Genomic DNA, 27,663 nt, shown 5'->3' with positions numbered 1-27,663 from the left:
TATATAATCAAGTACCCACCCACCTCCCCTCAGGAGACAGTGGAAATAAAAATTATGAATAGAAAATGGGAATGGTTCCTGATACCCGCCTCCCAGCGGCGGGAATGGGTACTAACCACCTGACTCCCACTGCGTGTGCCGTAAGTGTTTAAAATTCTGTCGGATTCGGAAAAATACAGCTATATATATATCTGCCAGGTAAGTATGAACAAACTTAATTGTATCATTACAATATCATGTTAACCCCTTTCTCCTCAGATTTTGAAGCATCTGGCTTGAGAAGGTTTTTAGAAGTGATCTACATGAGAGAAAAAAATCATGTTGAATGTTATGTTGGCATTGGCTTTAAGATTTTTCATCCTGTACTTCTCATGAGTGTCAGTGTATCAATGGAATTTTTACTAAGAGTCAGAAATTGTACTCTTATACTTGTGGATGCTGAAGAAGTACTAGAAGAAGTAAAAGTGAATCTGAGGTCTTGTAGTGATACATCTGAAAAGAATGCTTTCTGTGACATTAAGCTTGCTAGCCCATTATTTCTGCCAAGACAGTTTGAGGGAGAATTGAGAGTCCTCAGTGATGGGATTGGTGAATCAGACTTATGTGGCCATAGTTTCTTCTCTCTCCAGCAGAAAGAAAATTGGGTAAGTTTTTTGTAGTATAGTATGCGCCAATACTAATAGCTGCAGCCAACAAGTATTAAGTCTTTATTATTGTTCCTGGCAACTTGCAGTAAGAGTTTATCCAATATCTTAACAGTAAGTTGCTACTAAGTTGTAGTAATGAAACTGTCAGACTCATTGGCTATGGCTCCAGGAGCATCACATTTTCCGTTAGTTGTATAGTGTAAGTGAGTGTCTGCTAGACCAGTACCATAAACAGATATATATTGCTGTATATTTGTTATGCCTGAGAATGTTACAGCTTTTTAAATGATAATTATGTAATGGCAAATCCTGATATGTACTTAATTAGGTAGGCAGAATAATAGCCTATACAAAATTGGTTCTTGTAGTCGTCACTACAGTGATGAAAGTTACCCAGTTAAGGAGAGTTATGCCCTCCCTTACAATAAATAACTTATATAACTGGTATTCATGTCTGGATGAAATTGTCAATAGGCCATCCTAAGTTTTCATTCATTTTGTCATATACAGTAAAATATAAAGGTCTTTAAAATAAATTACGTATATGTTTCATATACACTATGTTTGAAACATTAACTTAATAATATGCTCATTATCATCTTAAACATTTTATATCAGATATCCCCCTGTATGGGGACCAGTGTAAAATGAGTTGTCTCTACACTGCTCTCTTTGGTGGTCTTTCTATCTGATTTCCCATCAGATTTAGATTTGATTTCCTCTTTCTCAGGTTTTCTGGTCTTTGCTATGAGTGTTGGTCATGATACTTCTGTATTATTAGCTGGTTTTTCTTATTAACATCTGCTAAGTCCCATTATCACATATCTAAAGCAGTGTGCTTCAAGTGTGATGAACAAATATTTTTTATTTTCTTTTCAAAGGAAGGATGTACTTACATCAAGTAGTACAAGTATGTGACTCCTGTGAGTAGGGTGAGGATATGTAAACACCAGGGGAGTTAGCAAAGAAATCAGTTAAGAGATTCAAGAAAATGGAGGATCATATAAGTAAATGAGAAATAGAGAATGCAAGCAAAGCAGAGAGGAGAGTAGATTTGGGAGAAAATTATAGATAAAGCTAGTTGCTTAGGAATGATGGATGCACTGTATAATTTACAGTTGTGAAGCTTCAGAAGATGGTGCAAATAGCACACACTACTGTGAGCAGTCCCAAGAATAAAGAAAAAGTGAAGAACAGAGGAGGTTGATGATGAGAGAACAAACATTGTAGTAGCAATGGAGAGGGCCATATTGAGATAAAGAGAAAATTGCTGAACTAAAGTTCAAGGCAAAATAGTTAGTCAAGAAAAGGGGGAAGACATTTAAAGGGTGTAATTGAGGAAAGGAGGAAAGTTCTGACAAATTTTGGGTGTCCAAGAATGTGACAATGACTTTCATATTGCAATACATTCCTGAACACCTGAATTAGCCCTGGTAACTGACCAGCCCAAACTATATCCCCACAGATTTACCCACAAAGTGGGTAATTTTAACTGTCAGCGCTACCAACACTGCAGGTAAAATCTGGACAAATGAGTTACCTGTGTTACCTTTGGTCAGTGACCAGGCTAATTCAGGTGTTCAGGTAAGTATTACAATATTACTTTTATTATGAAAACTTCATATCTCTGTGATGATCACAAAGAAATTGGTTCCCAGAGCTAATTTTTCTAGTAATAGTTTACTCTTGATTCAAACAACATGTTAAGATATCATCATAACCCCCTCATGCTTCAGCTAGTTGCCTGTAGACTCTCTACTGTCTCATATGAGGTGCTGGTGTTTTGGCTTGTATCAGAAATCTCTACTCAATTCCCAGAAGAGCGTCGCTAAAAATAAACTGGAATTAGTTTTGGTCTAGAAGGATTTCCTGCTCACATAGCTCTCTAGACAACAAAATTAAATTTTCTGGTTCCTTATGTATATCAAGAAACTGTTGCTGCTGTTAAAGGTTACAAGTGAATTGTATCCTCTGTGCTTTGCTAAGTTAACATTGATGTCTTTGACGATCAAGCAGGAATTCCTATGGTTGTTTGAAACAGAATACCCTGATCTGCAAAAGAAAGTTGGAGGAAATTTTCTTGTGGTAGTAAGATTCTTAATGGAACCACCTTTTGAATATATAGAAGAAGCCTCATTAAAGGATTTAACTGTAGAATTATTTTCTTTTACAAGACAATTGTAAATTTTGTCAAGTGACTAGATGCCCCCTTTGAAGTCTAGTACACAAGTGGATCATGAGATGCTTAGAATCAGCAAGGTAAACCAGTCTGAAAGTTGCCATTAGTAAATTTATGGGGTACTGAAGTAATGGAACCTCTTTCCTGCCCAATTTCTCCAACTCAGTGGTGTGTAATATTGTTACTCACCAGAAGGTAATCCGTCCACCACTCAAAACCGTTTATTGTTAGTCCATATGAGAGTATCCATCCATTAATGGCTATTTTGAAGAGATTACTGCACCAGAGTCACTGAGAGTCCTGGGTGGATGTTTGTCCATGTATTCTTATTAAAAAATACTCATATTAGTAGTATGGGTCATGAAATGGGGATACAAATACACAGTTATGTGTGGGTACATTGCTATACTATTTAAAAAATAAATCTCTACAGATAGCTTTTAAGATTCCTGAAATATCTCCAGGGATTTATTTGAAAATCTATGTGCCTCTACTTAACTGATTAATGTCCTTATTCTTTGATTGCTGATGTGTCTGTTAGGCTCTTGTAAATTAATGGTTTTTGTAGTAGCATAAATGCTTACACAAGAAAAGAAAGAGCACTGTGTATAACCTGAAAATAGAGAAGATAAACATTTACATAATGACCTAATGAAAGGGGCGTCCCTAAAGTCTCCACAACTCTTAACTTGATATTGCGTAAGCGAATAAGCTCTTATTGACAAGATTCGGAAGAGCTCTCATTCGTCATTCGCAGACTCGTACGAGAAATAGACTTGTAGACTACGTCAATGAACACTTATGTCCAGTAACATAAGAAGCTTGAGCTGACTGCTTCGATTCTCTTAAGTTTTGTTCATGAAACTTGCCTGTCAGATATGTATGTAGCTGTATTTCCGAATTCAGCTATATGTATGTCTGCCAGGTAAGTATGAACAAACTTTATTGTGATATAATTTCATATTTGCCTTGCGTTATTTTACTTCGGTTGGTTTCAAGTCATATAACGCTTGCTGTAGTACCTCTTCGGATGGCAACCGAGAGGTCTATTGTCTATTTTAAGGACTTTTATTCGTTACTCCCTGCAGCCTTCCAGGAGTTTCCGATTTATCGTTTACCGTTGTATGGTAGTGTTCTGACTACACAAACGCATCTATATATTTAGCGTTTTCTGTTTCGCTTAAATATACCAGCTTGAGAGGTTTCTTTCGGCTCAAAAAATAACGGACCTATTTCTTCGTAGAATAGGGTAGCTGGCAACCCAGACACAAAGTTAAGAGACGACGTTCGTAAGCTGCTGGCTGCTGCTGTCACGCTGTGTCTGTCCTCCAGTCCCAACCGAGCCAGTAAGCAGTAACAGATCGGGCGCTGTCATGCGCTGTAGGTTACGTCTCTCTCTCCTGCGGGATTGACTGACTAACCGTATCTCTGGGCTGGCGGTTACGTCTCTCCTGCGGGATTGACTGACTAACTGTATCTCTGCCCTACAATCACGGACTTTAGCCTAAGATTGGATGGGGATTTCTTACGTGAATGAATAAACGTTGCATTCGTTTTGCCTTACTATGTTCAACAGAGTTATCTCTTAATCCTTTCGGTGCTCGTTACCGCACGGTATAGAACTACGAGTCTACCGCAACATTGCACTTTTATATGCTCTCCTGCTTAGGCAAAGCGCAGCCTTATTAGGGAAGTAAGCATACTCGGGGAGGAATGGATGAGCTTGCTGGGACCATTTCCTTCCTGAAGAAGTTTGTTTCCCCGAATAGACTGCAATTCAGACCACAGTTTTTTCCTACCGGGAAACTGAAATATTATTCAAGATCTAGGAATGATTCTGAACATCTCTCAGTGCGTTTATCACCTGATGTGATAGAAAGAAGGTGCCGGACATCTGGATAGGGTTTCAGATGTCCTGGATCTTAATCTGAAAGAAGTAAAAAGCGATCGGTAGTCCCTCCAGTCCTCGTAACGAGTTTTGGGAACCAGTGGTCCAGATCAACTCTGATATTCCACAGCTCTCTCATATCTTAAGAAGTACTTCTCTCGGTCCCCTGTTCAAGTTTACGAGAAAGCCTATTATAACAACAGGCGTAGAATGTAACGATCCTCTAGAGGTTCGTTACAGGATTGCAAAAGTCCGTACGAATCGTCTCGATCGACGGCAGCAACTATTGACTTCCGAGTGGAATCTTTCTTTAGAAGTAAGTGAGAGTTGTGGAGACTTTAGGGACGCCCTTTCATTCTTCTCTTCGATATGTTGAGGACGAAGAGGCTTCTTCTTTTCTGCTCCCTTATTCTCGATCCGGATCGGTTACCATTAAACGCACATCCTATGATATTGAACGGGGATGGATATTTAGTCTCTTTTCCCCTTTTTTTCAATCGCTTAGGAAATGTAATAAGAGGATTTATGACGTCACAGGGAGCGACAATGACGCTGATCGCCCCATGTTGGCCTTCAGGATCCTGGATTCACAGAGGTCACATACTTCCTAGTTCACTTTCCAAGGACCTTTTCCGAGAGAGTCGGTCTACTCTAACTCGAAAGGTACCTATAACCTCTCCGCTCTGAGTCTGACTACGTTCAGGCTATCGAGATGTTGACAGGAATAAGATTACCGTCTTCCATTTCCGTCTGAAGAATGGGATAAGCTGGCAGTCACAACTATTAAAGAATACGCAAATAGTTGTTGACGGCCTTTGGGCTCAGAGATTTGCGTCTGTCAAACAACAAAGCCCTTCACGATCTTTGAGTTCTGTGGAATCTCGAACCTCGCTCATCATCTACTTTTTGTCTCACCTGTTTTCTCGGAGTCAGACACTCGTGCGAGATCAGGCGACATATAGTAGCCCTGAGTTTCTTGTTGACGAAGTCGGTTGCGTTTATACACCCCCGATGATCGTGTAGAGACCAGGTTGGACTGTCAGGCATTCTTCCTTCGGGACTGAATCGCCTTTTTGCTCCTCGCTCCTTTCTCCTGGCACCAGAAGCTCGAGTCAGGAGTTGATTCGCTGACGACGTTGGGTTGCGTTGATACAACCCCAAGGTTTGCTTAGATTGAATCGCCCAGGCAGTCCAGACACTCATCCTTCAGCGAAGAATAGTGCCTTATGGTCTTCAGGGTACAGCCTTGCTGGTCGCCTTGATTTCGTCTTGACTGGTTCACTGGTCGGTCACCTGACTTTAGTACAGACGGACTGACTGTGCATGTCCAGATCGAAGCTTTCAATATGGAACTTAGACGTAGTCTGAAGTTCTTGATGTCAAAGCATTCGAACCTCTCCTACCTGTTAACTTCTTGCATGTGATCAGGAAAGCCTTCTTCTAACCACCCTAGATACGACAAAGAGGGTTAGTGAGATTTTAAGCCATCGTCACAAGTTTTGGCTTTAGAGAACACAAGGCGGTGTGCTCTCTAACCCTTCCGTTGTGGCCTAAGAATGGTAACTCCGTTTTGTCCTTGGGCAGGAGCTTGGAAGCAAGGATGGCACAAGTTAGTGGGCAGGAGCCAGAGAGAGTCCTGTGCCCTGTCGGGTCTCTCAAGTTTTATCTACATAAAACTCAAGAAAGTCGAAGTCATTCGGGCAATCTGCAGTGTTCCGAAAAAGACCAGACTTGCCCATATCGAAGAACAGCCTGGCTTTAGTGTTAAGGAGTTCTTTCAAAAATGCTCCTTCATTGTGTTTGCACAAAGATTTGAAATCTTTTTATCTGAATGCTCACGAGGTGAGGGCGCGGCCTCGGAAGCATTTCAACAGAGCATGGCACTCAGCAACATCCTGAGTACCATGTTTTAGCGAAGCAACTCTGTGTTCACTTCACACTCCCTGCTAGATGTGAAGATGGCATATGAGATCTGCTGCTCGCTAGGGCCATACGTGTCTGCAGACACAATCTTGGGGGCAAGAAGTACCACTCATCCTATCCTGTAGAAAATGGTTAGGAAGAGCTCTTAATTTAGTTGTTGAGTCGCCGACAACGGCGACTTCTTAACTCTTAAGCTTAGTTAATTAACCACACCTTAAACTTTGGCTAGGTTGGTCAGGTGGTGATATATATATTTATATATATATATATTTATTTTACTTCTTAGCCCTCATGGTATGGTCAATATGGTCTAGTCACGTCGTGGTCTCGCCCTGTTGACAGATTCATCTGGAGTGCACCAGCTATATAGGTCTCTACCTCGCTGGCAAACTCTAGTAGCACAAGCAGACTTACGTGGCAGTAACCACGAAGCCAGCTATGCTAACAGTGGAACCAAGATGTAAATCATCTGCATGCATTTGTTTCCCAAAATCCTTCTATTCTGTCCCTTCCCACCTCCAAAGGTGGGATTCAGCTATATATATATCTGACAGGTAAGTTTCATGAACAAATGATATTGTTATGATACAATAAAGTTTGTTCATACTTACCTGGCAGATATATATAATCAAGTACCCACCCACCTCCCCTCAGGGGACAGTGGAAATAAAAATTAGGAATAGAAAATGGGAATGGTTCCTGATACCCGCCTCCCAGCGGCGGGAATGGGTACTAACCACCTGGCCGACCACTGCGTGTGTCGGAAGTTTTTAAAATTCTGTCGGACTTCAGAAAATACAGCTATATATATATCTGCCAGGTAAGTATGAACAAACTTTATTGTATCATAACAATATCATGTTTTGTAGTAGCATAAATGCTTACACAAGAAAAGAAAGAGCACTGTGTATAACTGAAAATAGAGAAGATAAACATTTACATAATGACCTAATACAAAAACACTCTACATTCATGAATAAAGTTTCATTCTTAGCAGGATAAGGGAAAGCGATGGGTTTCTTTTTTGTTATGATGAATAAATAATGAAGAAATGTTTTGTAAACAATTATAGAAACTATTATTATATATATAGTTATATTCTGATGAATCTAAGCTTCTCTGTTTTCATGAATGCGATTTATACTATGGCTACTGTTGCAGGTTTGTGATTGGGTGGATACATCTGTAATTCATTTCAAGTATCTGAGATCTGTAAGGGATTCTTTGGTTACATGGAGAGGAAAATCATGCCCTCTTTCTCTCAGCTGTATATTCTATTGCTGGTAAGTTAATACTATACTTCAAGAAATATAATTCCAATATTTCATAAGCAGTTAGAAAACGAGGAATTACAATTTATGTGTTGTACAGTAACTTTTCATTTTTTATGGGGTATTTATTCTGACTTATGGCAAGTAATTTAAACTTTATATGAATTCAGTGATTTATTTTTCTGAAGAAATAATGGTATTAGTTGCATTTCATAGCCACATTAGTTCTCCCAAACAGCAGTTATTCGCATCTAATACCTTACAGAAACATTACCATATTTAAATGCTTTAAACAGTCCATATTAACATAGACAAAAAAATAAAAGATTGGATTAAAAACATAACTATATTTCAACAAAAAACTAATTTTCTTATGGCAGCTTATCCTGTGTGTTAATACAACCTCCAGACATTCCACAGAAGAAGAGTGAATTTTTTTATGATTATATAGTTAACTGAATTTAGTTAGGTAACATTCTGTTAACCCTTAAACGCCTAATGACGTATTAAACGTCGAGTCAAAATCTCCCTCGATTTTCCGAATGGACGTACCATACGTCGGCTCAAAAAAGTTTTTTTAAAAATTCGCGGAAAATACTTATAGGCCTACCAGCCGAAAACTTTTGAATCACGCGCCTTGGGGGAATGCCGCCGAGTTCACGGATCAAGGCGTTGTTTTGTTTACAATCGTTACGCAGGCGCGCAAGCGCGAATTTCTTTCTTATCGCACTAAAAAGTATCGGTGACAATCTCAAAAATTATTTTGTCACTTTGACATAATTTTTGCACTGTTTTAAATTATCCGTTACATGAAGTAGTATATATGTAAATGTGCGCAATTTCATTTAGAATACAACAAAAAAATACTCATGATTGTAACTTTTATCAGTTTTGAAATATTTCCATATACATAACGATAAGTGCCAAAATTTCAACCTTCGGTCATTTTTGACTCTACTGGAATGGTCGAAAAACGCAATTGTAAGCTAAAACGCTTATATTGTAGTAATATTCAACTATTTACCTTAATTGCAACAAATTGGAAGTCTCTAGCACAATATTTTCGATTTATGGTGAATTTATGAAAAAACTTTTTCCTTACGTCCGCGCGGTAACTCTTCCGAAAAAAATCATACATGCGATTGTGGTAATGTTTGCACCATTTTAAAATTAGCCGTTACATAAAGAAATTTTATATATGGAAATGTGCGCAATTTTCATGCACAATACAACGCTAAAAACAACCCATGGTTGTAGCTTTTATCAGTTTTGAAATATTTTCATATAAAAAAATGATAAGTGACAAATTTTCAACCTTCGGTCATTTTGACTCTACCGAAATGGTCGAAAAACGCAATTGTAAGCTAAAAACTCTTATATTTAGTAATATTCAATCATTTACCTTCATTTTGTAACAAATTGGAAGTCTCTAGCACAATATTTCGATTTATGGTGAATTTATAAAAAAGAAAAAAATAAAATGTTCCTTACGTCCGCGCGGTAACTCTTCCGAAAAAATCATACGTGCGATTGTGGTAATGTTTGCACCATTTTAAATTAGCCGTTACATAAAGTTTTATATATGAAAATGTACGCAATTTCATGTAGAATACAACGAAAAATAATTGAAGGTTGTAGCTTTTCTCATTTTCGAAATATTTGCATATAAATCACGATAAATAGAACAAAAAAACCACGTTTGGTCAAGCTTTGACTCTACCGAAATGGTCGAAAAACGCAATTGTAAGCTAAAACTCTTATATTTTAGTAATATTCAATCATTTACCTTCATTTTGTAACAAATTGGAAGTCTCTAGCACAATATTTCGATTTATGGTGAATTTATGAAAAAAACTTTCCTTCCCTCCGCGCGCGGATTCTCCGCCATAAAACTCCGGAATTGCGTACATCAAATTCTCGGAAAATTTGCTTCCGTTTTCATATTAGGCATTTCATAGAGTTTTATATATGAAAATGTGCGCAATTTCATGTAAAATAAAAGGAAAAATATTTGAAGGTTGTAGTTTTCTCATTTTCGAAATATTTGCATATAAATCACAATAATAGAAAAAAACCACGTTCGGTCAACTTTGACTCTACCGATGGTCTGAAAAACGCAATTGTAAGCTAAAACTCTTACAGTATCGTAATATTCAATCATTTGTATTCATTTTGAAACAAATTGGAAGTGCTCTAGAACAATATGTAGATTTATGGTGAATTTTTTTAAAAACCATTTTTTTACGTCTGACGCGTTACGAATTCGTACATCATTTTGTGAATAATATTTTTCCGGTGTTGCTTTTATTGTTTTACAATGTATTATATATCAAAATAATTGCAATTTAGTGTAAAATACAACGGAAAAAAAGAAAACTCGTTAGCTTTTACCGTTTTTTGCACAGCGTGATTTTAATACAATTATGTATGAATTTTTTTTTGTTCGCTTACCATATATCGCATTATTTACATATGATAATGATATTCTGGGCTCAGCTCGTGTCGCTTGCGCGAAATATCCTTTAATCTATTATTTCTAGGGTAAATGTACTAACACATACAGAGAATAAATAAAATAAGAAAAGGTCAGTATAACTGACTCGCTCACCCTCCTAGGAGGGTGTCGGTATGAACACTAGGCGAGTGAGACCACTACCACGAGCCAAATGCCAATAGAAATCTCCCACTACAAAACCCTCCAAGAGGGGAGCCGTCCCACAGAGAGAGCAGCTCGTACTACTACTACTCCATCCCACGCTCGCGACTGCTGCGCCTCTGGTGGCCATCCCCTTTTCAGTTAGCTCACACGAGTCACACGTGTTATTTTTCTCTCTGTGATTTTTGTGCCCTTTCTTCGGATTTTCGATAATGGAGCTGCAGCTATTGCAGCAGCTAAGTTAAGTACTCAGTATTTACGGTTAGCGAGTTTTTTCCGTCCCCGAGACAGTATTTGCCGTTTTTTAGGTACAAAATACGTTCTCGGGGGCTGGAAGCATGGCAGCATGGTCCTGCCGCATGTTGGGTTCGTTCTTGGTCTCCCATACCTAGAACATCCCTTATTATTTACGCTCTATTTTGATTATCCGCGTCGTTAGGTCTACTCCATGTTGTCATACATGTATGTATTTCACCTTATGTAGGCTTTTCTATCCAGACCCTAGTCCAGTTCTTAGTATCGGCCCCTGACTAGCTTTGAGTAGGTAGACTCGCCTTCGGGCTAGTCGCACACTCCTTGATTTTTTTCTCCTGCTTTTTTAACCTTCTTTCTTTCATTTTTATTATATATATTTATATGTTTTGTCACTGTGAGGTTAGTTAGCGTCTGGCTTAGCCTAGGTCCCGGCTCGTAGAGCCTAGTCTACAACCGTTGATCAGTTCGGATCGCTTCCACATAGCTTCTCTCTGATCAGTTGGTTTAGCCCTATGGGCCTATATGCTACCGCTTTTCAGTTTCAAGGTTTGATTTCCCGAGAGCTTGCTCTTCTGATCAGTTGGTGGCCTAGGCTTGGGTCTTACCGTATCTTATGAGTTTACCGACCTCGTGGTCACTACGTGATCACGAGTCAGCCAGACGCCTGCCAGTCCCCCTCCCCCCTCTCCCGCTCTCCCATAGAGTCGGGTGGGGGTGGGTCGGTCTGTCTTGCTCTCCCCGCATGCCCAGCCTGGCTCCCCCTCTCCCCTCCACCGGAGGGACCTGGGAGTCCGACAGTCCCTGACTGGTTCCGACCTCTCCGTCTCTTCTCGGCTCGGCCGGGTGGTACGTTGTTGTGGGGGGCCCTGGCCTTCCTTCCCCCCCTCCGTTACTTCCTTGCCGCTCCGGGCTAGCTCGAGTCTGTATGTCATCTCGCCCTTCCCTCCTTACTAGAGCTCCTCCCTATCGCGGAGCCCTGGTATCCAGCGGAAGGGTATAGTCCACCGTAGTTGGACCGGAGCATACAGTAGGTCTTTACTAACCGTACCGTATTGCTGAGTTACTACACTCCCGTTCACTGGACCTAGTCCGTTCATTGCATGACATTGCATGTAGGTTTAAGTTATCTTTAAGTTTATCTTAAGTTTCTTAAACCATCCCTACCCCTCCCTTTCATTTTACCGGATCTCTCCGGGAGTTATAGCCTATTCAAGGCAATGCCAGGGAGGGGTTATGCCCAAATTTTTTTTCCGAGCTCCGGCATGTAACGGAGTTCTTTGTCCTTAGTCTGTAAGTGTTCCCCCTTTAAGATACTCATGTGTCTTCCCACTTACAGGCCACCAACTGTGAGCATCCGGGATGTTCCGCTACACTTCAGGACCCCTGTGGACACGAAGTTTGCCGGTCCCATGCTCCATGCGCGACTCCGCACGGGGACATCCAGGTCTGGTACCATGAGACGTGTACCATATGTTTACGATCTGGTGAGCCAGCTTTTGGAAGGCGTAAGTATTCCATCTCCGCATGCTGCTCCGCTTCTTTTAGTACTTAAGTTTACGTTATTTACTTGTTTAAACTTAAGGCATCTTGGTTTAAGTTATATTCTAAGTTTTAGTTTTAAGTGATTCTTAAATCTAAAAATATACCCTCTCTTACAGGCTCCAGCAGTAAGAGATACGGCATTGGCTACCCTGCGGGCCTGGGTCGGGAGGTTTTGGCAAGAACGCCGCCAAGGGTCAGCCCTACATACTGGAGAAGCGATTAGCTCTGTTAATCTTTCCCGGAGGCAAGGCGACTTGGATACGTCGACCCCGGTAGAGGCTGACCCCTCTATTGCCTTTATCCAACAACAACTGGCGGCCTCCTTAACAGAACAAGACCAGGATATCTCCACGGATGTCGCAACCCTGGATATAAATGTTGAACCTATGGTAGGTATAGACGACCTGTGGCCGAGGTAAGTAATGCAGGTACCCAAGGGTCTCCCTTGGGAGTGACTGTTTCTTCTACCCCTGCAACCTCTCCATCCTTCCAAGGCTTTACGGGTGATGAGTTATATACTCCTCCAGAGGCTTCGGTTAGACCTAAGATCAAGTCCAAACATATGACCTTGACTAAGACGTCATCGTCTTCGAAGAAGACGTCCTCGTCTTCTTCCTGCGCAAGTCTCCGGCTCGTAATCCCGGCCCAGGACAGGTCTAAAGGGTCTAGCTCCGGCTCAAAGTCCTCAAAGAGTAAACCTAAGGAGAAATCCCGCACCCCGGCAGTATCACCAGTTCCACTACCTTTGGTGCCTATTCAGAGTCTCCCCTCCACCTCCGCAGCAGCTCCGGCTTTGGACACCAATGCTGGCCTGTTGCAACAGGTGGGCGACCTAGTGGGCTCCCTTAAGACGAGTATGGAACATATGATATCCCGCCTGTCGGACAGGATCACTTCTCAGGACACTATTATAGCCGGTCTAAGAGAAGCCCTCTTGCCTCTCCCTCAACCTCCAACACTAGCGGATCTCAGCTTCCCCCGCATGACTACGCTGCCCGCTTTCTCCATGAACAATCCTTGGAGAGTAGCATCATACGCCCCCTTCCAAGATGGTCTCATCTCCATACCGGAGTTTGGAACTCGAAGAATAGAGGACTTCGAGTTCTACCCGGAAGGGCCTACAGCCTCCCTTCATAGGCTACGCTAGGCTCACGCCTTCGGCTATGGTTAGGGATGAACAGGCGGGGTACCAAAGGAGACAGTCCTCTATTCTCGAGACCAGGCTCAGCGAGAATGGCTCGAGATGTTTAGAGGACATGGACTGTTCGAACACCAAGATCCAACCATTCAAAAGTCCCTTTACCATTTTCACGATGGACGAGAGTACCCCGCTCCCTTTCCTAACCAAGATAGCTAGTCGACCATCTCAGCAGCTCAGAAAGGGGAACCCATGCCTCAGTTAAAAGAAGCAGACCCCACATCTCCGTTGCTCCCTTCAATTGGAGAATTGTGGGAAGACTTGCCTAATACTTTCACAGCTGGCAAACTCAAACCTGACGTGCTAGGAGCAGTTTGGTGAAAAGCTGCCCAGGCTCCCTGATAGTCTTATTCAAGCGGAATTTGACTCGAAAACACGACTAGCCAGGTCAATCAACCTGATGGCTATGTCTGAGGTAGCAACCATGGCTTATGGTTCAGAACCAATTTTTAAGCTTATGACCAAAGCACCCTGACTCAAACGGTGCAGTCAGATATGTTCGAGTTTGCCACTGCCAGAACGAATTGTAAGGAAGCATGTCCTGCTAGAGGCAACCATTCGTCATGAACCGAATAGGTTACTCTCTCTCTAACATCTGGGGCGCAGATCTCTTCCCAGAGGCTATGGTAAAGGAAGTCCAGGCAGAGGCTACGAGTTGAACCAGAGCCTTAAGGACGTTGGGGTCTTACGGCTAGGAGAAGGCAAGACCTGGACACCAAAAGGTAAGGGGCAAAGGAAACCCAGACGTTTCCAGCCTTACCAAAAGAAGCAACCGCGCTTCCTCAACAAGTTCCTACAGTGCCGTTAGTCAGACAGCCCAGCCCTCCACGTCTAAAGGCCAATCACAGCCTATTTATGTGATATCCCTCAGCCTCAGCCCTCCACCTCATACGCCATCTCTCCAGCTTACAATCAAGCCTTCGAGAGTCAAGCTTCTCCAGAAGTATGACCGCTCGAACAAGGGAGGCAGAGGTAAGCGGTTCCTTTCGTGGGAGAGGATCGGGAGGCCCCTTCAATAGGGGAAAGCACTTCAGAGGAGGTCGAGGGGGTTACCAGAACCAATGAAGAACTTCAGGTAGGAGGGAGGCTGTTTCACTTTCGCCACCGGTGGAACTTCAGCCAGTGGGCTCAGAGCATAGTGTCAAAAGGGCTGGTTGGAGCTGGTTGACGAACCCACCTCCAGCCAGACCTTTCCGTCAACTTCCTTCCAAGGAATTGACAGAGTACGCAGAGGACCTCCTTCAGAAAGGAGCTATAGTCAAAGTCAAAAGGTTAAAATTTCAAGGTCGCTTGTTCAGCGTTCCAAAGAAAGGCTCAAACAAAAGAAGGGTAATCTTAGACTTGTCCCGCTTAAACTTAGCCATCCGCTGCGACAAGTTCAAGATGCTCACGATCTCACAGGTGCGGACCTTACTTCCCCGTGGGGCCGTCACCACCTCTATCGATCTTACAGACGCCTACTATCATCCCTATTGCAAGACACTTCCGTCGTATCTGGGATTCAAGATAGGAGATCAGACGTTCTCCTTCAAGGTAGTCCCGTTCGGGCTCAACGTGGCACCCAGGGGGTGGTTCACGAAGCTAGCGGAAGTAGTAGTGCAACAGCTCAGAGCTCAAGGATTATGGTAGTAGCGTATCTCGACGATTGGTTGATCTGGGCCCCATCAGTCGAAGAATGCAACAAGGCCACACTGAAAGTGATCCAATTCCTAGAATATCTAGGATTCAAGATAAACAGATCCAAATCAAGACTCACTCCAGAGTCAAACTTTCAGTGGCTAGGCATTCAATGGAATCTATCCTCACACACTCTGTCGATTCCATCCACCAAAAGGAAAGAAATAGCGAAGTCAGTCAGAAGCAATTTCTAAGTCACAAACTAGCATCCAGGAGAGCTCAGGAAAGGATCCTCGGCTCTCTCCAGTTTGCTTCAGTAACGAACATCTTAATGAAAGCCAAACTAAAAGATCTAACCAGGATCTGGCGCTCACGAGCAAATGTCAGGTCCAGGACAAGCTATCCTCAGTGCCTCTGATTCTAAAGAACCGGCTTCGGCCGTGGCAAAAGTCAAGAATCTGTCAGTGTCAGTTCCTCTTCAGTTCCCTCCACCAGGGATCACCATCCACACAGACGCGTCCTTAAGCGGCTGGGGAGGGTACTCCCAAGTCAAAAAGGTTCAAGGAATTTGGTCACCCCAGTTCCGTCAGTTCCATATAAACGTACTGGAGGCAATGGCAGTTTTCCTTGACTCTGAAAAGATTACGCCCACCAAGGTACTCCCACATAAAAGCTAGTCTTGGACAGCGCGGTGGTAGTACATTGCATAAACAGAGGAGGCTCCAAGTCGCGTCATCTAAACCACGTCATGATAGCCATCTTCTCCCATGGCAGACAAATTCAGTTGGCATCTTTCCTCCACCCACATAGCTGGAGTGAGAAACGTCATAGCAGACGCCCTATCCCGATCAGTACCCCTAGAGTCGAATGGTCTCTAGACGAGAGTTCGTTCCAATGGATCCTTCAAAGAGTCCCAGGGCTACAGGTGGATCTCTTCGCATCACAAGCAAAACCACAAACTACCGTGTTATGTAGCCCCCAACCTGGACCCTCTGGCTTACGCCACGGACGCCCTGGCTCTGGACTGGAACAACTGGGAGAAGATTTACGTCTTCCCTCCAGTGAATCTCCTTATGAAGGTATTAGACAAACTCAGGACATTCAGGGTCAAGTGGCTCTAGTAGCCCCAGACTGGCCGAAGAGCAATTGGTACCCCATGAGTTCTGGAACTGGGCCTTCGTCCCCTTCGGATCCCCGATCCCAAGCTCTCCCAGTCAGTACAAACGAAGACTGTGTTCGCTTCCTCAGGGATTCTCAAAACCCTAACTTTATGGATTTTCATGAAGTTTGCGGCAAAAAGAGATGCGAATATTGACCCTCAGAATATTCTTTTCCTGGAATCCGATAAAAGGGATTCAACTTTGAGGCAGTATGATGCTGCCGTCAAAAAGTTAGCAATCTTCCTGAGGGAGTCAGTATATCAGATTCACTGACAGTTAATTCTGCTATATCCTTTTTCAGATCTTTATTTGAAAAGGGTTTAGCAGCTAGCACTATTACGACAAACAAGTCAGCATTGAAAAAGATATTTCAATTTGGTTTTATTTAACATAGACTTGACAGATACCTATTTCTCGTCTATTCCTAAAGCTGTGCTAGACTTAGGCCCTCTGTCAGGCCTACGTCAGTTTCATGGTTCTTAAACGATGTTCTAAAAAAATCTGGCTTCCGAAACCGATAATGACACATGCTCGTTTATGATGCTCCTAAGGAAAACTCTGTTTTTATTAAGCCTAGCTTCAGGAGCAAGAATTTCAGAACTGTCGGCTTATCCAGAGATCCGGATCATGTTCAATTCCTTCCCACAGGGGAAGTGCTACTTTCTCCGGAACGTAGTTTTTTAGCAAAGAATGAAGATCCTTTGATGAGGTGGGAACCTTGGAAGGTATTACCCCTTCCGCAAGATGTTTCCCTTTGTCCAGTTTCAACCTTACGAGCCTTTCTATCCAGGACCTCCTCTTCCTCATCGGGGCCCCTCTTTAGGAGGGAAAAGGTGGTACTTTATCCACTAAAGGCATCAGGCAACAATCCTGTACTTTATCAAACAAGCCAATCCTGACTCCTTTCCAAAAGCACATGATGTCAGGGCAGTAGCCACCTCAATTAATTACTTCCAGCATATGAATTTTGATGATTTAAAGAAGTATACCGGATGGAAATCGCCGGACAGTGTTCAAAACGTCACTACCTTAAGTCCTTGGAAGCTCTGAAATTCCAGCAGTAGCAGCGGGTAACATAGTTTCCCCCCTGACTCTAGTTAGATTATAGTAGAAGATTCAGTCCTCCTTTCTACCTGCCTCACCCAACAGTTCGTCTATTCCTACCTTGTTCATTAGCTTAGCATTCACCTTGTGTCTTAGCTGCTTTATGATTATATAGTGTCCCTTTTGTCTGGTTAGGGACACACACAGCTTGATTACCTATACTGATCTCATAGATGTTATCCCCTTATTTTTTATGCTAGGGGATACATCATATTACAATGGTTACGGGTTTTGTATATTAAGTCATATACATTCCTGAGATATATATTTTTGTGATTGATCAAATATTTATGTAACTTTATATTAATGCTATTTCTATTTTGATACATGTTTGTTACACATTTATTATGATAGGTAATCATTTTACCTATTTGTATATGTAAATTACCTATATTATTAACATAATTAGTTTTAAGGGTAATTTAAGCATAATTCTGATTTTGTTTTACTGTGTATTTGTATCTTTTTAGCAATTATATTCATTCATTTATTTGTATCTTTTATTTGAGACCTATTTTGTTTTATTATATTCTGTTTACTTTCTTTACAATCTTGTGCTGTTTCTCTGGTACGATTTCGCGCAAGCGACACGAGCTGAGCCCAGAAAAAGGATTTTGACGTAAGGAAAAATCTATTTCTGGGCGATTGGCTCGTGTCGCCAGCGAAATACCCACCCTACCCGTCCCTTCGCTCAAGATTGTCTGCTAACTTCAGGATGGCCACCAGAGGCGCAGCAGTCGCGAGCGTGGGATGGAGTAGTAGTAGTACGCAGCTGCTCTCTCTGTGGGACGGCTCCCCTCTTGGAGGGTTTTGTAGTGGGAGATTTCTATTGGCATTTGGCTCGTGGTAGTGGTCTCACTCGCCTAGTGTTCATACCGACACCCTCCTAGAGGGTGAGCGAGTCAGTTATACTGACCTTTTTCTTTATTTTATTTTATTCTCTGGTATGTGTTAGTACATTTACCCTAGAAATAATAGATTAAAGGATATTTCGCTGGCGACACGAGCCAATCGCCCAGAAATAGATTTTTCCTTACGTCAAAATCCTTTTATTTTTCATTTCTGATGATTGCATACTAAATTTCAGGCAATGACAAAAAAAGGAGCCAAAAATGAACTCTTAAACTTCAAAACTAAGCGCGCTGTGATTTTTTGAAAAAATTATTTTTTCCGCTTCCTCACTCGCTCAAAACCGGCTCCGGAATTCGGGGGAGTTTTTTATTTTTACCGCTTTTCGGCGTTTAAAAGGTTAACTTGTCATAAAAGCAGGTTTTGGTATATCAGTCATAATTTCTGGAGGTAAAAACTAACATTCCAAGTGATGTAATCCACCAATCCCAAGATTATATAGCAACATATCTTGCTGTAAAACTGTCAGTAATTATTTGAGACGTCTATTTTTTATATATTACAGATAGAGATGTTCTGAAGAAACATGTCGAAAGTAAACTTCAGCGAAGCTTGGAGTGGAAAGAACACTTGGATTTTGTGTTGAAGAAACTTGCCATTGAACAAGTTGTACATAGAGACCTACTTGTTTTATCTCACCAAGATATATATTCCACATTACCACAGAAAGTTAATGTTGGTTTTTACGGAGGTTAGTCCAAATTGGTTTGTTATGACATAACTGGAGAAACCTGTTGTTGTACAAATGTTTCACATGCACTGTGTATGTACTTAAAGATTCCCAAAATTTAAAGATTCTCCTGTTTAATTTTGAGTTTTTAATATTGAACATTGCATGGAACACATTGTTCATTTATGCCTTACTGATGATTCCCTGTGATTTTGTGTTTTTTGTGTGTGTCATTTTTTGCCATAAAGCATCAATCACTGAAATGGTGATCTCCCTGCCGAGCGTGTGACCTCAGGCGGCCATATTGAAAGGTCTTGATCCAACTCATAGTATTGTTATTTTTACTACGTATTATTTTGGTATTATTTTGATTTTTTAAAATTATTATTATTATATCTTGGGAGTTAGACCCTCTTTTAAACAAGTCTTGTTGAAAAGGATTGCTGCATCAGCTCCATTAATTTTGTATAGAGTCTTCTCTATTTTCCTTATTAAGGATTTCTCAATGTTGCTGAAACTGGCAAGCAATATGGACTACACCGGATTAGACGATCCCCTTGGCACGTTGCTTGCCAGTTTCAGCAACATTGAGAAATCCTTAATAAGGAAAATAGAGATGACTATACAAAATTAATGGAGTTGATTTGCAGCAATCCTTTTCAACAAGACTTATTATTATTATTATTATTATTATTATTGCTATTGTCAAATGAAATTGTTGTGTCAGCTGCAATTAATTTGTTTAGTATTCTCTATTTTTCTAATATTGATTTCTCTCTGCTACTGCATTGGGTGAGAAACGTCCTGATGTTATTCATCTGCAGAAGGAAAATAGTTGAAATTCAGGGACTACTAGTATACTGTAGACCCCCCTATTTGCTGGGGTTGGGTACCACACCTCCCACAAATTGCTAAAATCTGCAAATACAGTGGTACCTCGGTTCACAAACTTAATTCGTTTGAGGACGCTGTTCGTGACTCGAAAAAGTTCGTAACCTGAATCAACTTTACCAATTTAAAATAATGTAATAACAAATAATTCGTTCAAACCTCAGAAAACTTTATTGTCTTTCCATTTTTTATGGTTTTCTGCACAAAGTTATGCTTTACTTCACTGCATCCAATAATATTACGTATACTATGTATTTTCATATTACTATTGTGTTATAAAATACAAACAGCACTCAATGTTTTGGCTTGGAAATCAGCTGAAGGCAATTGCAAGGTAAGTTTATTTTGCTGTATTGAACTCATATCAGAGGGATTTTCATGCTTGTAGTTAGTGCAAATGAATCTCTAGATACTCTATTGATATGGGACAGGTTATTTTACGTTGTATGAGTGTTTTCAAGTTGAAATATCACTAGAATACGTATTGTTGTGAATTAAATTTTGTTATTTTTTTCGTTAGTAGATGGCGCTGAGGGCATGTTTATTGCATAAAAAAAATCAACAGATTGCGTTCAGAATACTATGAGCTTTACATATTTATCTTTTTTTTGAGTGAAAACAGTAAAATGTGTTCTTTCATGCCAAATAATTTTGATTAAAACACGTTTCTCTCAAATTTTGTTTACGGTCGAGTTTGATGGTACTATACCGAAGTTTGTGGGAGTTTCTTCCATGCTGCCAGTGCATGATAATAGTGGTTAGCAGATGAACATTCTTTCCTCAGAGAGAAAGAGAGGGAAATTATTATTTTGATTATTTAATGTTATTTAATTTACATATAAAAGCTTGAAAACTCATAAATTACATAAAATATTAACCAAACAATTTTAAAGGGTTTCTCCAGGATTCGAAAATGTTGTTTGCATTCATGTGGCTGTGAAATACTTGCGTATGGGAATTAGATAGGTTCCAATGAAAAGTTCGCACTGTTGTGAATTCGCACAACTTGAATCTCGTAAATGCCCAATCCGTGGATGGCCCAGCTTATACATTGGTAGTAGTATGACCACTGTGGAACTGTCAAAGAGGATTTCATGTCACGCACAAGGAGGAGCGATAAAAATCCATACCAGAAACTCATACCAGGAAGTCCTCTGAATACAACTCAGGAAGTGCTCTTCCTCCCCACAAATACAAGAAGGACAATAGAAACCACGAATATTTAAAACCCCCCCTCTAAAAATGCTTATAACTGCCTATCTTGAACGTGTAAACACCAAAGTATCCCTAAAAATCCCACATCAAATATACATTAAAATAACATCCTATTACTGTACATATTAATTGGTTTCATCTCTAATTGTGTATATCTGTTTTGAGGTTAACACAAGACTTTGATTTCAAGTTAATGATGAAGGTTGATGATGACACATTTGTTAACATTTCAAGCCTGAAGATGCTGATGGACACTGAAGCCGACAGTCTCCCTAAAATGTGGTCACATTTTCATCACCATAGATCAGTTCCCCTGTATGGGAAGTGGGCAGATATAAAGTATTCATCTTTAAGCTATCCAAGTTTTCCTTCAGGTGCAGGTTACCTCATGACAGGTATGTTTAGATCTATGGTTTAAGAAGCCTCTTTGATGACCATTCTTCTGTGTTGCAGTCTTTTGAATTACTTTGCCAAATCCATAAAATAAGAAATTGAAGTGTCATCCCACCATTGTTTTGGGCTGCTTTGTCATTAAAAGTAAATGATTTGGCCCAAAACTATGGGAATATGGAATTAAACAGAATTTTTCATCCCCTACTTGGCAGTAAGATGGAGTAATAGCCAGGTGCCTCTGTATCAGTGAACTGAAAATTTACAGGCAAATCATTCACAGAACCAAGTTTTAACAGATTCTATAGAATGCAAGATTTTTAGTAAATTTTGACTGGTAAGAGAGTAAACATTTAACAAAATTTTTTGGGGTGTGTTGGGTCTGTTTCCAGCAGGTACTTTACTGGGGAGTTTTGGGCTTAAACCTTAGAGGCTGAGATGGACATGGTCGCCCAATTTAACTGTCACTGTAAGGCCCAGGGGGAGTAAAATGGCAAATCACCCAACCTGATAGCATATATGTTTATGCCCAAAACTAACTAGTGCCTTGGAATGGGACTATACCTTGGAGTTGTTCCAGGCACTTAGGATTTTACCCAAGAAATTGACTTGCACTAATAATTATGATATTATGATTTTTAGTATCAAATTATAGCTTTTTGTACTGATAGGGTAGTGTGATCAACTTAAACAGTTAACTGTGGTGACTGCTCAGATAGAAGTGCCCATGTGAAGTGCCAAAGTCACTTACATTCGAGTAGAAGTGCTCTCTCTCTCTTTTCTCTTTCAAAAAAAAACCTTTATTTTTTTAATAACCTCGATTTTTTATAGCCGAGAGAGAGAGAGAGATGAGAGACGGAGCGAGAGAGAGAGAGAAGAGAGAGAAGAGGAGAGATGATGAGAGAGAGAGAGACGAAAGAAAGGAAAAGCAAGCAAATAAATGCTCAGCAGTGTATAGTTTATGTAGTATGATGCATACAAGTGCATATTACACATGTGCACATATAGAATGAAAAATATGTAAATGTAACTGTACTGACATGACCACTGTACACTGTACGTACTGCAATAGGTAAATGTCAATAAAAATAGTTGTACCAGAGAGAGAGAGAGAGAGAGAGAGAGAGAGAGAGAGAGAGAAATGGGGGAGCACTGTAAATGTGAGGTGTTTAGTAATATGATGCTTGTGTACATACAGAAATACAAACATATACACTAAAATTTTGACTATATACAACACAGAATCTTATCTTGAAGACAACAGAATATGTATAAACAACACTGCCATAGGTATAGGAAATGTCAATCAAAATATATACCAGATTTATCATAACTTTTGCACAATTCTACCTTGAATACAGTGACATGAAGTGATGTGGGGCCCCAATAAGGTTGTGGTTACTAGGGACATAGTCAAAGTTAGAATCACAGAATTCTGTTGGTATGTAATGTAATCATGGAGTGTCAAGATGGTAGGCATCCTTACTGAGATATGACCGATTGGTCAGATACTCATTAAAGTTATCACTTTTTTAGTTGTTTGGTTATATGTACATGTTAGTTATCAATATCTATCTTATTTTTAAAAGCCATTGGGAGAAAATTTTCATGTTCCACATTACAGCATGCAGATACTACTACAAGTACCTTGTCGGAGTCTCATTTCTAGCTGTTCATATAAGGATATCCTGATCTTCTCCTGTCTCACTTTCTTGTTTATGTAAACCAGATGTATATGTATTGTTTAGTGGGCAGAAATACCTAACAATTCAAACCAGTCTATTTCATATCTCACATATTCAAACTTTTATTTCATTAAATAAAAATAACGATTATTTCGACTGAGAATACCTCACTCCCATTTGTTGAACATGACTGGTACCCCCACTAGTAGATTCATATGTTTTGTCTTCTTATTTCCTGTATTATTAAGTATTGTCTGTTTATCTCATGTATTGTAAAGAAACCAAGTTTTTACATTTTTTTATGGTTTATGGAATTAAAATACTACTTGATTTGTGTTTCATTTACAGAACATTATAAAAGTAGTAAAGCTCTATAGTAGAGATATATTTTAAACTATTACATTAATGTCTCCATGTATTTCAGGATCTTTAGCACAAGCTTTAGCCCAGGCTGGACCATACATGACTTCGTATGTCGGTGAAGATGTTAGCATGGGTATTTGGATATCATCAGCCATAAATAATGCCACTTTAATTGATGTGCCATGCTGGCTTCCACGTTCAGAATGTCAAGAAACAGTGCTGGTCTCCCAGTTATCACCGATTGATATGTTGGAAATGTGGAAAGAAAATTAGTATTTTTTAGAATCTTTGTGAAATGTCCAAGTAAGTGGATATTAATTTTTTTGAGGTTTCTTGTTCATCAGCCATTAAACTAGAAAATTGATGCATCAACAAGGGCCCTGTTCATGGGATTGTTAAGGATATTTCAGTAACCATGACCTGACCAAGATAACCTTTCACCAGGATGAAAATTTAAAGAATAAGAATACTACAAAGCTTATCAGAGGAAAAACTTTACCAATTTAATAGTAAAGACCAAATCACAAAATCAACATTTTTAAATTCTTAGGACTAATGGAGAGGATTATTTCTGATAACACGGATCAGATCTTATCTAGTAAATTACAGTTCTGTAAACAGTACGTACATGATTAGATCGATTGAAAAGAAATTTTGGATATGAATCTGATATCCAAGACTGAGCATGTGCTCTTCGTGATATTTGTGAGTGTTAGTGTTGTCCTTCAGTGTCTACATTCATAGACTGGGACAAGGCTGTGCATCAAATAGCCAGGGGTCAAATAAGTGTGACAGATTTGAAGACAAGATAAAATCTTCTCAGTGAGGGACATATTTTTTCTGTATGCTCTAAATTGTGATAATAATGTTTAATGATATTCAGTACTGTCACATTTAGGTTAGCTAAATGTTTTTATATTTTTTTAGGAAAACAGACACTCAGCAGTTGTTTAGACAGAAAATTCCAATAGAACTCTTAATAAATGCTTACAAAATAAGGAGTTTGTTTAGTATGCCATACAAAATAATGATGATTTAATGTTGAGGTAGTAATGGTAACTAGGGAACATTAGATGTTCTGGAATCAACCCATTGTTTAGGTGAAATTTGAATTCTTCATTAAAATTAATGTTTTAGGCCAATGGAAATCTCTTAATGCAGGCATATTGAAACTGAATTCCTGTTATTTTTAAAAATCTAAAATTAGTAATGCATTTTTTTCAGGGCTAAAATATCTTTCTTCCACTTAATGAAGATTGAGCTTTGCTTTTAATTTTAGTGCACAGTCTTCAAAATTGTCCAAGTTGTTCATGGTCGAGTTCCAGAGCAGAAAATAACCTGAACTACTCCAGTATGTCCCCATGCTACATGTTAAGTGTCCCACATATCCTTTGTTCATTTCCCTTTTTGAATAAACTGACTACTGTAACCTTGCTTATTAGAATTTCTCATCTTTCTGTGTAGCCATACATGTTCTCAGTTGCTTGCTTTTGATAAAGTGTACTGTTCTTATCTCCTTCCTAAGCTTCCTACCCTTATGCTGAATGACTTTCCAGGAAAATTTCTCACCTCAGCTTATTCAGGTTGATTAACCCTTTAACGCTGAAGGGGTATAATAAAAATCGTCTTCCGTATGCCGGCGGGGTCTGGGAGTGAGCGCCGAAGCGGGAACAATGTTTTTTTTTTTTAAATCACAACACACTTAGTTTTTAAGATTAAGTTCATTTTTGGCTCCATTTTTTGTCATTGCGTGAAGTTTAGTATGCAACCATCAGAAATGAAAAAAATATCATTATCATATATAAATAATGGGATATATGATAGCGCAAAAACAAAATTTCATATATAATTGTATTCAAATCGCGCTCTGAGCAAAACGGTTAAAGCTAACGAGTTAATTTTTGGTGTTGTATTGTACACTTAATTGCAATCATTTGGTATATAACACATTGTAAAACGATCAAGGCAACACAGAGAAAATATTATAAAAAAATGATGCATGAATTCGTAACGTGCGGATGTAAAAAAAAAGCTGTTTTTCAAAAATTCACCATAAATTGAAATATTGTGCTAGAGACTTCCCGTTTGTTGCAAAATAAAGGTAATTGATTGAATATTACTAGACTGTAAGTGTTGTAGCTTACAATTGCAGTTTTCGACCATTTCGGTCAAGTTAAAGTTGACCGAAGGACGAATTTTTTCTATTTATCATTAATATGAAAGTATATCAAAACTGATAAAAGCTACAACCATAGGTTGTTTTATTGTTGTATTCTAAATGAAATTGCACACATTTTCATATATAAAACTTTATGTAACGGCTAATTTAAAATGGTGCAAACATTACGACAATCGGACGAAAAATTTTATGATTTTTTCGGAAGAGTTACCGCACGGACATAAGGAAAAAGTTTATTTCATAAATTCACCATAAATCGAAATATTGTATTAGAGACTTCCAATTTGTTGAAAAATAAAGGTAAATGATTGCATATTACTAGAATGTAATAGTTTTAGCTTACAATTGCAGTTTTCGACCATTTCAGTCGAGTCAAAGTTGAAATTTTGGCACTTATCGTTATTTATATGAAAATATTTCAAAAGTGATAAAAGCTACAACCATGGGTTGTTTTTGGTTGTATTCTACATGAAATTGCGCACCTTTTCATATATAAAACTTTATGTAACGGCTAATTTAAAATTGTGCAAACATTACGACAATCGGACGAAAAAATTTCTGATTTTTTTTCTGAGTTACCGCGCGGACGTAAGGAGAATGTGTTTTTTTTTCATAAATTCACCATAAATCGAAATATTCGTGCTAGAAAACTTCTGATTTGTTGCAAAATGAAGGTAATGATGAGTACTACTAGAATATAAGAGTTTTAGCTCACAATTGCGTTTTTTTGACCATTTCGGTAGAGTCAAAGTTGACCGAAGGTTGAAATTTTGGCACCTATCGTTATTTATATGAAAATATTTCAAAACTGATAAAAGTTACAACCATGAGTTGTTTATTGTTGAATTCTACATAAAATAGTGCACATTTTCATATATAATGCTCCATGTAACGGCTAATTTAAAATGGTACAAAAATTATGTCAAAGTGACAAAATAATTTCTGAGATGTGTCGCTGATACTTTTTAGTGCGATAGAAAGAAATTCGCGCTTGCGCGCCTGCGTTAACGATTGTAAACAAAACAACGCCTTGATCCGTGAGCTCCCAGCATCCCCCAAGGCGCGTGATTCAAAAGTTTTCGCTAGTAGGCCTATAACTATTTTTCCGTGAATTTAAAAAACTTTTATATCGACATACCATACGTCCAATCGGCACCCAACAGACATTTATATTGACGTTTAATACGTCCAATCGGCACCCAACAGACAATTTATATTGACGTTTAATACGTCCAATCGGCGTTAAAGGGTTCATTTCAAGCTGTCAGCATGCTGCCAGGAAGGGTAATTCCTCTTTTAAGCTTTCAGCACGCAATAAGTTCCCAGAATCTTAATCCTGTACACTTACCAATTACTTTCAATTTCTCTATTTTTTTTTTTTTGCTATGTTGGGCTAAGGTCCCTGGTACCTTTTAGAATCCATTTTGGCCTCCATTTACCATTACTTATGCCAGTCGTCACTTGTTTGACTTTGAGAATACAATGCCATGAAATAAATTAATTCTTCATACCTCTTTTATGTTAATTATTTACAAGAAATTGATGCTGCTAAACTATTCAAAAACAATAGTTCAATGAAAATAAAATCAGCTGCCATTTTAACAAGTTTTCTTGATCTTGTTTTGGCTGACATTAGCTGAGATGTTGGTTACCTATTAATTGATGTCACCTGAAAACTTGAAAAAACACTTTGAAAGTTGTGACTCTCAAGTCCCCTTGTGTTCAGTTGCATATATGATGTGTTGTAAATAAAGTTTTCAGCTGATATATGCACGTGTTGCCAGATTTCACAGATTCCTTGCTTTTCAATCTCCGATTGTTTAACCGGATCCAGCCAGTTGCTAGAAAATTATCCTATTGTTAAGACCTCAGGTTTATAGCTATGAAAAATACAAATTGTCTTAGAAAATTTGTCATTTTA

The 27,663-nt window shown here is 39.4% G+C and overlaps 1 protein-coding gene across 1 annotated transcript; it reads left to right on the top strand.

Moving 5' to 3' along the window:
• Window positions 1–213: 213 nt before the first annotated feature.
• On the top strand, window positions 214–27,027 carry LOC135207364 (uncharacterized). Its single transcript, XM_064239092.1, has 7 exons — window positions 214–644; window positions 7,799–7,920; window positions 8,289–8,335; window positions 18,855–19,040; window positions 19,516–19,579; window positions 21,291–21,520; window positions 23,625–27,027. Exons 1-7 carry the CDS (start codon window positions 237–239, stop codon window positions 23,834–23,836), a joined length of 1,269 nt encoding a protein of 422 aa, XP_064095162.1. The 5' UTR covers window positions 214–236; the 3' UTR covers window positions 23,837–27,027.
• Window positions 27,028–27,663: the final 636 nt, after the last annotated feature.

This window comes from Macrobrachium nipponense, chromosome 32 (genome assembly GCF_015104395.2).
Source record: "Macrobrachium nipponense isolate FS-2020 chromosome 32, ASM1510439v2, whole genome shotgun sequence".
Lineage (NCBI taxonomy): Eukaryota > Metazoa > Arthropoda > Malacostraca > Decapoda > Palaemonidae > Macrobrachium > Macrobrachium nipponense.
Note: the sequence above shows the minus strand (reverse complement) of the source record. Positions and strands in the feature narration are given on the sequence as shown.